The following is a 16,517-nucleotide window of genomic DNA, read 5'->3' on the forward strand; positions in this document are numbered from 1 at the left end:
TGATAAGTGACGAGCGTCGCCCAGCGAGAAATTGTCCATCACGAGGGGGCATAGCGGCGTGTCTGTCTGTCTGGCCCGCCTCCTTCGTGGCTGTAGGACTGCCAGGCTGTGCCGTTGAGATCGCGGATGTTCGACCCCATCCCGAATGCTGCCTCCTTCACCGATCTGCGGGGAAGAAAGAGTGTGGTTGAAGGGCAGAAGGGCAGAAGGGCAGAAGGGCAGAAGGGCAGAAGGGCAGAAGGGCAGAAGGGCAGAAGGGTAGAAGGGCAGAAGGGTAGAAGGGCAGAAGGGCAGAAGGGCAGACCGGTAGAGGGACCGAACGACCAAAAGCCGACTGACCGACAAAGTGACAAGGGAGGGAAGGTACCATGCAGCGGTCGGCGAGCCTGCTGTGTCCGGCAGGTCCGTTATCTTGCTCCGGTGACTGCCTCTTTGCAGCGTGTGCGAGTAAGAGACGAATGCTCGTATCTTTCCTTCGGCCGGTGAGGACGAACTACGTCAGTCTTGTAGTCAATGTGCGCCCCTCCCTTCTTCGTATGCGGGCGGTCTACACGGCAGCGACTGCACAAGCAGCCAGAGCAGCCTGCCAACGTGTCCAGTCCTCCACGCAGACGCAGGAAGACGAAAAAGAACAACCGAAGCTACATAGTAAGATAGGTAGCCCCCCTAATTGCACGAGTTTGAGTCCTCGTACTCCGAACGGAAACTTCCTTCTGGATCCTCTCTTTCTCGGCGCTACACCTCTTCCGTCGACCTGCATTGGCGCCGACAGGGGGACAAGAAAAAGAAATGGTGACTTGCACCTCTGGGGCGACAAGGTATCGTCAGGCATCGATATTTTGGGCCGCCATGGTCGCCAAACAGATGTTATCGGCAGGGGCCACGGGGCACGTCGCGAGACGGCAGAGACGGCAGTCCAGATTATCCATCTTCGATGACTGACAGAGTGGCAATTTTCCTTCGTCTGGCCAGGCAAAATGGTAGCGCCCGAAACGGCCCGCAGACAAGACCAGACCTGGACTGCTATGTGAGCATGTACGAGCCTCTATCTTATGACTGATTGTGTATCCGTTTTTTTTCTCGTTTTCCTTCGCCTCTGCGCTGCTTCGCCTCATGTCCACAGCGACGCCCCCCTCATTCCCGTTCTGGCCTACGGGAACCACGTGTATGGGCCAAAGTCCCCAGGCACCGAGCGTGGTTGTGCTGATCGGGTATCGGGTGTGTGCTCGGACATCGCTCTACATAGCACGTCGTATCTTTTTTGACCGGCAGGCAAGCTAAGAAACATACCGGTCTCGGACTCGTTGTATGTATGCAGCCATCTCATATTCTCTTGCTCATATGTACATAGGACCAGTACGGAATAATCCGTGCATCGTAGCACCAGCACTCGTAATTAATCCTGCCATTTGCCCAGACTGCTCTTTCCGCCCCCTGCTCTTTTGGTTGCGCGCTTTCCCTTCCTGGTAGGGGAAGACCCGTTCTGCAACTCCCCGCCTGTTAGCCGTTAGCCTCTCGATCCTCCACGAATACAAATGTATCTTGCCTACAAACGGTGATCCTTGTGGACCACAGGCCTGCAAGTATCTCCATTTCTACTCCCCCCCTGTTTGCCTCACACCCCTCCCCCCTCCCTACCACTTTCGTGTCTTGGGGCAGTTCCATCAAACAACATACACCATTTCTTCTAGTCCTTTTCCTGTGTTCTTTACGGGTCCAGAGAGGTACCTACATCCTCTTTTCTTTCTTCTTTTAAGGCCACAACAACAATTTATGGGCCTCTTTACCCCCTGTCCTTGCTTTCCCCTGCTCTCGGGCCGGTGCTGCATCGTTTGCACTGCACGCAAATGTCCAGACTCTTTCTTCCTCTTTTAACATGGCCCGATCCCATGTCCCCTCGGTGTATCAGCGTGCGTCTTTGCCGTTTACACTGGAACGTAACGGTTCATTACCACAAACGAGCCGCGCCGATCCATGGTCTCGCTTTCCGCCTTGTCTTCCCCCTCACAATATAAGAATCTTGGACTCCCCTCAGTTTTGCCGCTTCCACATTTTGGTTTCTTATCTTCACTCTTCTCTTTCCCATTGCCCACTGCTCCGCCGCTCTCTTTCTCAACTTACGATTGACCCCCCTCCCATCTGTCTACTCCATATCCACAACACAAACCTCGCCTGACAGTGTTTCGTCATGTGTGAATTCACCCAAGTTAGTCTCCCAGCCGCTCTCTGCTGCACTTTCTCCCGTTCTTCGTCCTGACAATGTTTCGTGTCAGAGAGAATACAGCTGCGGCCATTTCAAGTTCATTGCCGCGCGGTGGTGCAATCTCTACAAGAGAACGCACAGGCGGTGTCAGCCCGACATCACCCACTTCGAGTACAGGTGAGAAGCAGTTGTCTGTGGAGACTCCACAAGTACCAGGGCAGCCAACACTAACATTGTGCGACAGGGCCAACGAAATATGTGGTATGTGCTTCCATCCTGCATCACGAGCCGTCCACTTGTCAACATCTCAGCTCTCCGAACCCTCCCACCGATTGCACTGACTGACATCTTTTCCAGGACAATGTCGGCCACAAGAGGTGCCTGAATGGCAGCATCTTATCAAGCGTCACACTCCGCACAGTGTGACGGGCATTGCCAGCATCAACAGCCTCGGCGACGTCAGCAACACCAAGAAGGGATAGTAGCGTAGCTGTCGATGGACGGACGAAGCCGGGAAATTGCCTGTTGCACAGCGCATCGAGAGCCGTTGCAATCGCGCCACCACTATGGCACCGAAAGCAGGAGCCTTCTCTTTTCCCCCTTGGCACGCTTCTCCCAACGATCTGCTTCACAGTCCATCCAGTCACTGAGCAACATTTGCCAGGAAGGAAAAAGCTGGGAAATACGAGTAACGATGTCCCGATCACGGACTCGGTGACCAATTGGAGGTGCACAACAGGGAGAACACACGCAGGAGGATTTCCCAGAGGGACATGCAAACAAGCAAACAAATATAGATAGGATAGGCATCAAGCCGGATTTCAAAAGGCGTTAGGTCGGGTATTTGCAGGGACATGGAATCACATAGGCCCAGAAACGGACACAAGATACCAACAGGTTGCATATCTTTGAATACATTTTTTTAATCTTGAAATGCGTGTTGGGGGACATGTTCTCTGCCCGATTTATCGACTTTATCTGCAAATGGCGGCATTTGGTCCAATACACATCACCTCTTCGCCTCATGTGCTTTTCACTGGTTCTCCGGGCCGCCTGTGGGGGTCAGCAAGTCATCGATGTTGTCTTGCAACTAGCCAATCACTTGCCCCGGTGTGCCTACCATTCGACCTCCAATGCACCACATATCCGCTGTGATGAGATTGCGGCGTTTGCTACCTCTCGCTTGGCTTTGTTCCTTGAATTTTTCTTCTGTCTTTTTTGTACAACGGTGTTCCCCATTTCTGCAATTCCACCCTCGATATTACCAGCGCTCTCCGTCTCTAAGCGACGGCCTCCGTTTACAATGCCAGCGTCTAGAAAGCTTTTCTCCTAAGATACAAGTCGATAAATGTGGAAGAGAGCTCGGATTTCCTAGCCGAGCAGGATATCATTGCCCGAACGGCATATAAAAACAAAACCGTAGTACCTGTACACCGACACGATTCTTCTTGCAAATCTGTCACAACTCACTTTTTCCTGCTGGGCACGTTTACTGGCCGAGCGATCCGTCTACGGACTATTCAAGATCCCTCCCGTTTCATCAATCGGATAATCAAGACTGTAAGGCGCAAGGCGAAAAAATTATCAGCTCGATTTTGTCTGACTAATTTTCAAAACCCAACAACGAAGAACGGGCAGTGGCATAATGCAAAACAAGAAAACAAGGCCCAGCATGGTCTGTTTCCTTGCAGGAATACGAGTAACGGGTACGGGTACTTGTTCTTGCAAGCCACGAACACGGCACCGAAGCTGTCGCTTCTCCTCGGAGTACATGTGCAAGTGTGGAGTTTTTTGCGTTTGCGCGTGCAATGGAATGAAACGGTTAAAGTGAAACTTAACGCCACACTTGCAGCGCTGTACGAGAACTAAAGCACGGCATCTTACGAGGACGGAGTTCTAGCCTTTCTACTACGTTCCCGGCAGTTTAGCGCATTTCCTAACGCTGTCCAGGCGGCCAATTGTGAACGGCCGTACGGAATACCCGTCCCATCGACTCATTTCGGTTCTGTAAGGCTCGTGGACATCAGCCATCACAGCAGGCTTGCCGTCGGTTGCAGCAAGGCAACACTTGCCTCGGCAGTGGGGACTTGGCAAAAAGCTAGTGGCCTTTGCTGATCTTCTTACATAGTAGCTCTCGGCTTTCTCCGTTGTGCATCAGGTGACTCAGAGCTCCTGCGCTTCATCTTCGCAAGAGCCACGAGTGGAAACAACAGTGGACTCCAAGGAGCCTGCGAAGAGAATGTACACACAGGGTGACGTTACTAATTGGTACCAACCAGCAAAGTCAAACAAGCGAAATCGAAGGAGGCTCATCTGGCTTGGAATGCCATCAGAAAGGCATACCCAGTCAGTGTGGACTTGCTGCGCCTTGTGTTCTTCCTTGCTTCTGACGCTTGTGCCTCGCCGATCAGGGTCTCAATGGAGAACGGTGGTAGGTGTAACCGACCGTTAGCCTCTCAGCGAGCTATTGCCCCTGGTCGATGCTATTTGGCCTGCCTAGCTCTGGAGCCAGAACTTGGGGCCTTGTAAATTCCTTATAACCCATAATAGGGTGTCCGACGTAGTCTGTACAAATATGAGTTCGAGGCTTCTGTACTTAGCCTTGGGTGGCTTCCGAGAAGAGATGCTCTGCATGGCCAAGTTAGTCGCGTTCTGACATGCGGACCAGCTCTTATTCTTAATGTATCTTGCTTGTATCTTACTTTACGACGTGCAACATATTAATATGCACATAACACGGCTAAGGCCCAGACACACCCTTGCAGAAATGAGAATCCAGCCATTCTATACGTAGAATGTCTGAAACTGTTGAGATGGGGCACATCTAGCAAGGAGTAGGAAAGGGCTCTAGGATTCGATGACTGACTGCAGATTGCCATTTTCGCAGCCCACTTTAATTCGCCGTAATGACAGCGTAACGGCCATTGGACAGTCTGGGCATCTCGCACATACGAGAACACCTAAAATACGAGCAATCCCAAGTAAAATATCTTGGTATCCCTCCTTGCCCCCTACTTAACCTCACCCACGGGTTTGGTCGTCATCTATTACAGTTAACAGGCTCCGCACGGAGTAATTGCTCGTACTTTCCGCCTCTGGAAATAGCTCGATATGCCCTCAACTGCCGAGGCCCCACTGGTTTGGTTAGGGGTTAGATCCTGCCCAGTTGCAGTGGCGTCCATCTGATTCATTAAGCAAACCCCTCGGTGTGTACGGGTACGCGGAGAGCAGCAATTTAATTAGCCAGCCTGCCTGTCCCGAGCCCATACTTCGTATGCTGTCTTGACTTCCTGGATGGTGATGACATCTGCCAAATCTGAAATTCAGCGGGTACACGGAAAATTCCGTCTCCATTTGTGAAGATAGCTGCTCGCGCTTTTCCGTACGTCGTACGGAGTATGTCCGGGATGCCACCCGTACCAGATGTGATTAGCTGAAATTTTACGTTCTTCTATGAACAATCTATATCGCAGAAGACGTCAACTTGTAGATTGCAGCAAAAGGAGACAACGACAAGGGTCTCGTCACAATGGCAGCTGGCACCTTATGCCGTACGTCGTACTGCTTTGTATGTATGCGAGCTATACTGTAGCTTTCTCACCTAAGAGAGGAAATCCCTTCGGCAGCGCCCAGCCTAAAGGGGTCTACTGTGGTGGAGCCTCGATTGAATCGTACGATGATTGTGTTAGCTGTTACTGTTTAGAGACAACATGGCTTCAAATGTTAAGCCGCTCTCCTCCTCCTGTAACTCGGCTGCATACTGGTCTTGGTGCTAGTGGGAGATACAAGCCTCCGCATATAGCTCCAGGGCACAGCAAAACGACGCGTGAATTACCCTTGTTGGCAATGTGCAGCGGTCAATCGGGTTGGTACTACTCCGTATGTACTCCGTACACCAAGCACAAGCGTGCTTGATGTACTACTCGTCGAATAAGATACCTTATCTTACATTGTTAGTATCATGCTTCGAAGCAAATGCCGGCGGGCAGCTCGCAAATACCGACCGTCTACCCACAATCTCTCTTTACTCCCGGACATCCGTCTTTTTAACAATCTAAGCGACACGGTACACTTAAGCGGAGCTTGCCTTTATTTCGTCGTGGGAGTGTACGGGGTAAGATACGATCAAGTAAATACGAGGAAGAGATGCAGCATTTCGGCAGGGGCGCTTAAATTGTCAGGAACGGGACTGTTGGTTTCCTTTAACGCTATTAGCGCTTGGCGAATGCCGGGAGCTACGTAGGCGGTAGAGCGACAGCGCGTTGATGTAAGAACGAGAAACAGAACCGTGTGGAATCAACAGCTGTCAGGATATATATCTTGTGTCAGAAGGGCAATTGACCTATAAGGACTGCTGGCACGTAGGCGGCTTCATTGCGAATCTCACTGATTGCTGCAGCTCACGTCATCACTACTGGCAAAATATTGGTGAAGTCATCAAGAATTGAGGCAGGCAAAATAGTACGGTAACTATTGCTGCGGGAGTGTTGGTGGCGTTCCTTAGAACAACCACCCCTCTACAGACCATATTTGCTGGTATACATTCTTTTTTTTTTTTTTTTTTTTTCTAGGAAATAATCGTGTATTAAATGGTGCCGTCATACCACCGTATCCTAACCAGCCCAGCTCCTCCTCCAATGGGTATCGATAAAATCACAAGCATTCTCATTTTGTAGTCCTGCCCAGCCTTGTCTGTTATCGTTAAATCAAGAGCATCCCGGTCAAACATTAAGCCTTTGCGTAAACCTGTGCCCGCCATAAGTTTTGTCAGCGGCGGTGGCGCCACATCCGCCGCCGTCGTTGCCGTGCCATGGAGCGCGCCTTGGAGGAGCGTGCGACTGAGGGTCCGACGGCAGCCGGAAGCCATGTGGCTGTCTCTGTCGCCGCGACCGGTACCGGGCCGGCTTCGTATGTATCCAGCTTGTACAGAGCACCTGCATGGCCGGACATCAGGGCAGCTACCTCACGGCGCGCTTCGTCTGGAAGCAGCTGGGTTGTGACACTATCGTTCAGGAGATCGAGGCAGGCACGGGGTGCTTAAGATTTTGTCAACATGGAAATTTTTCTGCCAAGAGGTTGGAAGCAAGCACTCACGGACGATTGCCTCGACCAGCTCGTTTTCGAGTGCGGCACTGATGCGGGCAGAATTGTAGCAGTGGAAGCGGCGCTGGAGAGCCAACATTTGGCGCCAGAGGTAGGCAGTATCGGCAGTATCGGCAGTGCCGGCAGTATCGGCAGTCTCAGCGGTGCTTTTCCGGAGAGGAGGAGCAGAGCAGGATGTCTGTGAGAGATGGGAGGTTGGACACTCGGGCTCAGAGCCGTCTGCGTCCGTGTCGACCTCGGCGCCTTTGTAAATAGGCGTGATGGCGTCATCATTATCACTGAACGAAGCTGACGAGCCCTGCGACGAGAAGGAGGGGTGGCGAAAATCGGAGCGAAGAGAGCAGATCATTGCAGCAATGCGTCTGGGTATTGTGGAGGCAAGAGGTTGATCAGGCGAAAGAGATGATTGTCGAGAACGAAGGGCAGGCCTAGTTCGGGAGCTTCAATGCTTATATATTAGAACAGCCGATAAAAAGGTAAGGCTCTCTCGTTCGTGTCTGATGACGTCTTGTTGCAGGCCGCTTTGCTTGTCTGGGGTGAACCCTATTTATGAGTGATCCGCATGTGTTGTAAAGGAGCAAAGACGGAGGGCAGCCAGGTCTTGCTATCTGCTGAGCGAGCAGGTGCTGGTTGGTGCTGTATGGTCTTATATGGGAGGGGGGATGACCGCCAGGTGGGACCGGAGGGTGTGTTGTCAGTCACGCCGAAAGGGCACACGGTCGTCGTGGAAAGGACGAGGTGAAAGGCCGGCCAGAGAAACAACGTCAATACACGGGAAGAATTTAACAGGGTTGCGCATGTATCGAATGCCAGGCACTCGGGCGTCGGTGTCCTATTTATTTTGCGGATGCGTGAGTGTGTGCGTGTGTGTCCCCGAGAGTAGATCCTATCGGCACCTTGTCAGCCCTGGCAGTCCGTCGTTGCGATCGTCAGAAAGTATCCATGCTTTTTCATGCTAATCCACGCTATTTTGAGCTCGTTATTTTCTCGCTTTACCTGACTCCGTCCCAGATTTCCCGGTATTCCCGCGTTTAATTTATCGTTTTCATCATCGTATCATGTCTGCTCTACCCTTTTTTGTGTTTTACAACATATCACAGTTTGGGAGGGGATCTAGTAATCATCTCAAATGAGGCCACTCCAGGCCGCACTTCCGGCCCTCTTCGTACTCCGCATCGCGCTCGTATGGCATCGACTCATATGGCATCGACTCATGTTCAAGGCGGTGTATAGTGTCCAGCCCCCCCATGATCTACCCATTCCTAGCGAAGATCATCCCCAAGAAAAAAACACTTAGCATGGCGGGTGACGATTCCAAAAAGGCAAGGTGGCCCGGAAAACGGCCAGAGCAAAGAGTGAGAATCGTGCTAAGGCCCTCAGCGATCAAGCCGGTGTCGTATCGGCAGTGGAACACATGCAGGCGCTAAGGTAGGGTTGGCGGCATCGCTGCTATGCAGTGCACTGTTCACCATTCGGCGGAGGGGGAACTACGGCAGACGGACGAGAAAGAAATGAAAATCTCGATGAAAAAGGATAAAAAAAGAAAAGGCCGGGAAAGGCAAAGAAATGGGAGGGTGAGGTAATTGAAGACTGCCAGCCGTGCACTGAGCGAACGGCCAAGCCGAACTCTGCTCTGTGGACCGCCGAAAGCAGACGTCTGAGACTAGTTCTGGCTGCGTTCCCAAAAATGGATCATGCATATTGCCAGTAAGGTCATGCAGCGTCTGCAATTGATCGCGGGGGGGGAAGGATCGTCCTTGAGGCCTGTCCTATGGGGTCACGCCACCACCCAGACGACGAAGAGTGCTTGTTAACCTAATCAATTTTTCTTCCTCAATCACAGCGGATTTGCGGCCTCCCTCGGACAGCAGGGAGGACGAGATTATGATGCTTCTGAATCTTCAGCCTACGACATGCAGATCGCAGACGAGTCGGCAACGAAGCTCAGGGGCAAACAAAAACAAGAACAATGGGCCAGAAGGCTGATTCTGCTTTTGGCGGAATTTGCCGAAGCACCGCATCATCGTTCTCAATCTACAGAGTAGGCAAACGATAGCGGAAACTCCAGGCGAGTGACGAATGGCAATGAGCGCGAGCCCCTCCGATCGACATGGCGCCTTGTGTCCTTAGGCGCCCCTCACTTACACGCCGCTTATCGGCCTCTTTGTCCATCTGGCTGGTGCCTTCCAGCCGTTCCGGCAACGATCACCAGGCCAGGATTTGCCGACGTACGGCTGGCAGATCACTTGATCATCCAACCTCACATTCCGCCTGGGCTTTCCGGATGCCGTCGCTCCCGCCCGACCCGGTGTACGTGTACGAAGTACGAGCATTATCGGGCGTCCTCGAAGGGTTTATTGTAGAAAGGGAAGAGGTACGAAGTAAAATGCGCCTAAAAATGCCTAAATGCGCCTGAAACACAAAGGGAAAAAAAAACGGCGCGCCGTCTAACTTGTTCAAGACTGGCTCGTTCGCCAACCGGAGCGGACTGCTACGGGTGATGTGATGGCAGGCCCGGTCTGGAACGAGGCAGGGCATCATTGATTACTTGCCCAGACTGCCCAAAGAGGTAGTGATACGTAAGATATCTCACGTCAACTCCATGCGTTGTACGACGTACGTGCTTTGTAACGCATAAGCTGACACCCCTGCTTGATGACGGCACTCGGCGTGACCGATCAGTCCCAGATCCCCAGTGCTGGCTTTCCTAGGCCAGAAGAATCGAAGACAACCTGTTCATCCTCTAGACGTACGGTACAAGACAGGCTGGTGACCACCCAATCTTGAGCTGTCCACACTTGAGGCCTACCAGAATCAAAACCTCGAGTAAACGCCACGGTCCGTTCGTTCGTCGTTGTCCGACACAGCAGGTTCCAAGCACGAAGAAGAGCCGAGCTTTCGCATCTTTTCCCTGCTTATTGCGAAACGGTGTATCAAGCTGCAGAACCTTTATTCACGTTGGACATAAAAACTGGTCACGAAACAGTTCTCTTTTACTACTATGTGGGATACACATAACCCGTACGAAGCAAACGGTTGTGGTTCGGGGGCTTAACCGAGTCTCAAGTGCTTTCAGAGAGCTTTTGAGCTGAGGCTGTCTGTCCACCCCGCGCTTGATCTGTTGTGGGGGAGGGGAAACATCTGTCGCCAACCTTGAGACCCGTCTTCTCAGGCACCTCATCACAAGAGACATCCCCACTTGAAAGTCCATCATGGGAAAATTGAGCACGTAGGATCTTAAAGCAGCAAGAGACTCCGACTTTGCTACCCCAATATGACTTGTCCCCTACCTAACTTGATTGCATCGGCCCGGAGCCCAGGAAAGCAGACTGGTGGGCAACCCAACGGCTTAAAAGCCGGCCAGACCATTACCGTTTACTTACGCAATCCACTCGCTACATGGCAAAGACATTTCATTCGCCTCTGTGGCAGGATTGAGCTGCAAGCGTATATCTGTCTACAAGGGTTTACAAAGGACAGTGACGACTACAATCTATGACGGGTAGGTGATGTACGTAGGAAGAGTTTTTAAAGTCATGTCCCAAACTCTCGTAGAGGTCATTCATTGTAGATGAGCACATCCACACCACTAGCCGCCGCCAATGCTCTTTCTCAATGGTCGACTCTCGGTGACTTATTTCATAGGTGACTGTTTTGCCAAAGTTCGGTATCGTGCAATCAAAACAAATGAAGTGGCAAAAAATGTATTTGCTCTATAATTGAGCCCAGTGCCATGTAAATCCAAAAGTGGTATCATCGAAATGGAAAGTGACTAAGAAATGCGCAGCGGTCTGATGCAAAGAGGACCAGAGCCAATAGAAGTGTGACAAATGACAAAACAAGACTTAGGCAAGAACGTCGTAGGCACATGCAAATTCCACCAACGTGGCTGCGCCAACTCCAGCCTGACCGTAAGTAGGCTGTGATTGCCAGCGAATGAGAAGGCGGGACATCGTGGCCAAGCAATGCTTATGTACATGATAATGCATACATGATAACGCATTCCCGTTCTTATCCAGTACATGTGTAAAATGCGGAGTTCTTCCAGGCTAATGGATGCCTAGCAAGTTCCCACAATCGATTGAGTGTGTGCAGGCCTGCCTGCTACAATACTCCGAGGTGGATATGAATTTGGAAGTGTTGCCTCTGACGGCTGCATGGTAATGGATTCCCGACACCTTCAACCAATGCGATGCTGGGACCGAGGACGCCGTGTATGGAGTGAAAAATTGGGACGATGGAAATCTGCAGCTGCAAATGATGCTAGGACGCGAAACATGGCTTCGTTCTCAATGCTTGCTCTTGTCGTCGCTCTTGGAGCTGCTTGCAGTCTTGTGATGTTTGGTTGGCGGCTTCTGGTATTGCGGACGATCCTATTTTGGTGTCAGCGCGTTTGCAGGTCAATGCGATTACGGTATTGCGCCATATAGCTCTGCAATGATGTCTTACCCGTTGTCTGCCGCGGTGCAGCTCTTCCTCCTCCTCAACAGAGCTGCTCGGCGAGAGTACCATGTTGTCGTTGTCTCCCGAACTGTATCGTCGTCGGCCTTCCTCGTACCATGTGCAAAGTGGCTTATTGTCAAACATGAGGTCGTCATCCTCAATCATGGTGACTGCCATCCAATGGTGGCTGTCGGCAATGTTCTGCATGCTGAAGTCGTCGGCATTCTCGGCCCAGCCGGTAATGACCTGGCCTGTCGCGCGAGACCCGCAGCTGCTCATGGCGTCTTGATGCATGTTGAAAGCTGGGGTGAAGATAATGAAATTAAAGGGGTTATCGAGATAGCGTTTTGTAGATATGTTGATGTTTGTGGCGTCGAATTTGCGATGGGGGCGAGACGCGCAATGGGCGAGGCTGAATGAAAACAGCTTGAAGAGATGGTATAACGCAAGAAAAAGGAGGTTAAGGAAGGGAGAGACAGTGAAGACCGTAAAAACAGTCAAGGGCGGTAGATGCCTGCGTCAGAGCCGGCTGACGGTGAAAAAACAACAAGGCCACGCTTGAGATTCGTACACGAGACGTGCTGCTGTGCGTCGTGGAAAAGAAAAACAAGAACAAGATAGTCAGAAAATTCGCTGTACAGGAGAAGGATGTGTTGTGCTTTGTTGACTTGTTCGAAGCCAGGCGATTGGTGGAGCAGCGGGGCGACTTAATGGGGTTGGGTAGCTCTCGGCCAGGGGCTTTGGGGTGTCGAAATAGGCAGTAATTGCTTGCTGAATAAGTGGCGGGTCCCGATGCGTGAGTAGGCGCAACTGCGATGCGCTATTCCAGATGACAGAGTGAGTTGAAGCAAAATTGGCGTAAAGGCGTGCCCGCAGTGTTGTTACTGTACGGAGTCTCTGAACGGTAAACAGGCACCGGCCTGCTGGGGGTGATATGCGCAGACGCGCGAAGAGGGACTATACCGGAGATGAGAATCTGCAGATCTGCCCGCTGGGTGTTTAGGAGAGCACTGAGGGGAGTGAATAGGGAGGGGAAGGGAAAGAGAGGAGAGAGAGAGCAGGAACTGGACCAGGGACGGAACAATAGGAATAAGCGACAAAGAGGAGACAATGCAATATATGGAGTCCTACGCAAGACACGAGGCGACTGACACGATTGCCGGCCGTGTCGGTCGGTCCGCAAGGCAGAGAGAGACAGCTGGAAAAGCCAGGTGGAAAAGCAAGGCAGGAGATCGAGATGAGAACGAGCTGGGAACATGACGGCGACGCCAGAAGCTGCCAGTGGGTGCGGGACATACAGGTATTTCCAGGTATACATGCCGTATTGGGCTGGCGCTGTGGCGAAACAGGAGCCCTTAGCCTCCGAGAACAGGCGCTGAGCAGGTCAAAACCGGTTTAGCGAGCCGGATTAGCGCCTGTGCGATTGAGCTGACGGGTCCTTTCTGCAGCAAAGTTGCCAACAGAAGGGCTGATGGCGCTGATGGCGCTGATGGGATCCGGCTGTCAGGATCTCATCGCTTCTTTATTCTCTGGACCCAGGAGGCGGTGTTCTTTCTTTTAACCCAAATTAGTTCCATGGCGGGCGTCGTAAATTGATCCTTTCTGTCATTGTTGACCCCTGTTGCTATCTTTTAGGGTGGTCTGCTTCCACGGACTCGGACGGGCGGCACATGACGTGATAAGCGCGTGTGGCGATTATGATATGAGTGATTATCATGATGGTATTCCGACAGGCAAAAGTCTTTTAAGCTCAATTTTTCCTTCTTTCGTCTCGTTGATTGCGATGACAGCAGGTTGTGTGCACGTGACATGCATGTGACACTGCCAAGCGACATTTCGCACTGACCCGCTTATTGCATGCAGGGCGTAAATTTCTTACGGAGTACTCAGTAGAGCATAGGGGTTCAGAAGACGTAGTCGACAAAAATCATACCACTCTCGTTCCGCGGCCTGACTTTTGCCAACGAGGACGCATCGGCGTGGTCATAAAAAAAAATACAATAGGATTCGACTGGTAAGTGGCTACAAATGCAGGAGCCACGCATGCCGTGGTAACCGAGCAAAAGGAGAGCAGAGATGGGTGCACTTTATAGGCCTGTGTCTAAGTCCGTCTTGGCTTTTGTGGCGGCACGACTGGGCTGCCGACAACCTCAGAAGACAGGGACGATATCGGCGCGGTGCCACCCTCCGCGGTAGATGGCTATGATAATTACAGGTTATAGTAACATTGAATTGATGTATTCGTACGTGTTGAAAAGCGAGATGATCTTATCTTGCTCATAATCACGCAGATAACAGCCCGCCCAGACACCAATAATCCCAGCTATGACTGATGCGGAGTCAGGCTGATGCCGACACATGCAGGCGGTTATGTAAATGGCAGTACCATGGAATGAAGACGGGGAAGGTGTCCATGGGGGCGGGGCAGAAATGCATATTGTATTGGTTCTTCGTCGAATCCTAGAAGAGGAGGCAAGACTAACACAGAGTGAAGAGTTTTCTCGGTCTTGGCTCGTCACATCCTGTCTTGGCGTATTGGATTTCCTCGTGATAATCGGAAGAGAGAGGTCATCCCTTGCTCGCAGTAAACCGCAGGACCTCAAGCATGGCTGTAATCAGAGCATTGTGCAAGACACGACGGGGGCTATACACCAATTTGATACGCATACTATACGAAGAAGCACGATTTGGGATGGCCGCATATACCGCGAGAACCACTCGGAAGAGCAGTTGGAGAACAACAGGTTGCGGTATTTTTACACTTGGTAGCCAAGCTATTGGCCTGGGGAGTCCCATGCTAGCCTGTTTTTTATCAGGTCCTATTATCAACCTTCGGCCGGTATACGTCTTGCACACGTGCACATATAGTACCCTGATCGGAGAGGAGGGACGGGGACATATAAGGAGCTGCAGCTGCTCTGTTCTGGGCTGCCCAAACTCGTAGATCCATTCTGTCAAGCTGCTCACCCCTGCGCTGCTTGCCTTCGTACCTCTGCTTACCCACGACACCATTCTGATGTCTTCCCATACGGAAGGTGAAAAGGCCGACGAGGCGGCCGAGCGGCAGCGGCAGGTGTTTGTGTCGGCGCTGCCGGAGACGGGAGAGTCTGCGGGCGTGGCACGAATCGAAGCACTGTCGTCGGTGATGACGCAGACCGACCGGGTGTTCATCTTCCTGGGCGTCTTCCTGGTCGCCTACGCCTACGGGCTGGACGGCACGGTGCGCTACACGTACCAGACCTACGCGACGGCCTCGTACGCGAGCCACTCGCTGCTCTCGACGATCAACGTGCTGCGGGCGGTCATTGCAGCGGCTGCCCAGCCGACGGCCGGCAAGATCGCCGACGTCTTTGGCCGCGTCGAGCTGATCTGCCTGTCTGTCTTCTTTTACGTCCTGGGCACGATCGTCGAGGCAGTGGCCCACAACGTGCAGACGTTTGCCGGCGGCGCCGTGCTCTACCAGGTCGGCTACACCATGATCATCCTCCTGCTTCAGGTCGTCATCGCCGACATCACGTCGACCCGCGCCCGTCTGCTCTTCAGCTACGTTCCGGCCCTACCCTTCATCATCAACACCTGGGTCAGCGGCGACATCACGGCCGCCGTGCTCGGCGTCACCACCTGGCAGTGGGGCATCGGCATGTGGTGCATCATCTATCCCGTCTGCGCGCTGCCGCTGATCGCTAGCCTCCTCGTCGTCGGCCGTCGGGCCAAGAAGGCCGGCCGTCTCGGCGTCGACGGCTCCACGCCTACCGGCCGCAGCAGGCTCTCGGTGGATCTCTTCTGGCAGCTCGACGTCATCGGCATCATCCTCCTCATCGCCGTCTTCGCCCTCATCCTCACGCCACTGACCATTGCCGGCGGCGTGTCGTCCAAGTGGAAGACCGCTCACGTGATCGCACCGCTCGTCGTCGGCATCCTTTGTGTGCCCGTCTTTGTCGCCTGGGAGCTCAAGGCCCGCCAACCTCTCGTCCCATTCGCCCTCGTCAAGGATCGCGCCGTCTGGAGTGCTCTGGCCATTGCCTTCCTCCTCGACTTCGCCTGGTACCTGCAGGGTGACTTTCTCTACACTATGCTCGTGGTGGCCTTTGACTTTAGCATCACGGGCGCCACTCGCGTCACGTCGCTCTACTCTTTTTGCAGTGTCATCACCGGCTTCCTCCTCGGCCTCGTTGTCTTCAAGGTCCGCCACCTCAAGGTATTCATCATTGTCGGCACCGCCCTCTTCATGGTCGCCTTTGGCCTGCTAATCCACTATCGTGGTTCGCCCTCTTCGGCTGGTCGTTCTGGCGTCATCGGAGCCGAAGTTCTACTCGGCATTGCTGGCGGCATGTTTCCCTACCCAGCGCAGGCATCAATCCAGGCTGCCGTCAGGCACGAGCATGTGGCCGTCATCACCGGCCTCTACCTCGCCACCTATAACATCGGCTCCGCATTTGGAAACACCGTCTCGGGTGCCATCTGGACCCAGGTGCTGCCCGGAGAGCTGGAGAAGCGGCTTGCCTCGATCAATGCCACCCTGGCCGCCACAACGTACGGCGACCCATTTACGAGTGCTGCTATGTATCCCCTCGGCACACCTGAGCGGACGGCCATCATCGGTGCCTACCAGCACACACAGCGGCTCCTCTGCATCACCGGCATCTGCCTCTGCGTGCCGCTCATCGGATTTGCCTTTGCCCTGAGGGATCCCAAGCTCAACGACGAGCAGAACGTGGCGGGGGAGGCTAAGGAATGAGTATTTTTCCAGTAGGGGGGGATCCCAATT

At 52.8% G+C, this 16,517-nt stretch overlaps 4 protein-coding genes across 4 annotated transcripts; 2 read left to right on the top strand and 2 right to left on the bottom strand.

The window, feature by feature from the left end:
- Positions 1-2,188: 2,188 nt before the first annotated feature.
- CMQ_4856 (uncharacterized protein) lies at positions 2,189-2,685 on the top strand (the record flags this gene model as incomplete). Its single annotated transcript, XM_014313012.1, has 4 exons — positions 2,189-2,206; positions 2,274-2,380; positions 2,448-2,464; positions 2,561-2,685. 4 exons carry the CDS (start codon positions 2,189-2,191, stop codon positions 2,683-2,685), a joined length of 267 nt encoding a protein of 88 aa, XP_014168487.1.
- A 4,285-nt stretch (positions 2,686-6,970) lies between these two features.
- Positions 6,971-7,655, bottom strand: CMQ_4495 (uncharacterized protein; the record flags this gene model as incomplete). Its single annotated transcript, XM_014312651.1, has 2 exons — positions 6,971-7,239; positions 7,298-7,655. The coding sequence occupies 2 exons, from the start codon at positions 7,653-7,655 to the stop codon at positions 6,971-6,973; spliced, it is 627 nt and encodes a 208-aa protein (XP_014168126.1).
- Positions 7,656-11,595: 3,940 nt separating this feature from the next.
- On the bottom strand, positions 11,596-12,043 carry CMQ_4543 (uncharacterized protein; the record flags this gene model as incomplete). Its single annotated transcript, XM_014312699.1, has 2 exons — positions 11,596-11,679; positions 11,756-12,043. 2 exons carry the CDS (start codon positions 12,041-12,043, stop codon positions 11,596-11,598), a joined length of 372 nt encoding a protein of 123 aa, XP_014168174.1.
- A 2,722-nt stretch (positions 12,044-14,765) lies between these two features.
- On the top strand, positions 14,766-16,487 carry CMQ_4748 (siderochrome-iron transporter; the record flags this gene model as incomplete). The annotated part of the gene is made up of 1 exon (XM_014312904.1): positions 14,766-16,487. One exon carries the CDS (start codon positions 14,766-14,768, stop codon positions 16,485-16,487), a length of 1,722 nt encoding a protein of 573 aa, XP_014168379.1.
- Positions 16,488-16,517: the final 30 nt, after the last annotated feature.

This window comes from Grosmannia clavigera, assembly GCF_000143105.1.
Source record: "Grosmannia clavigera kw1407 unplaced genomic scaffold GCSC_97, whole genome shotgun sequence".
Taxonomy (NCBI): domain Eukaryota; kingdom Fungi; phylum Ascomycota; class Sordariomycetes; order Ophiostomatales; family Ophiostomataceae; genus Leptographium; species Leptographium clavigerum.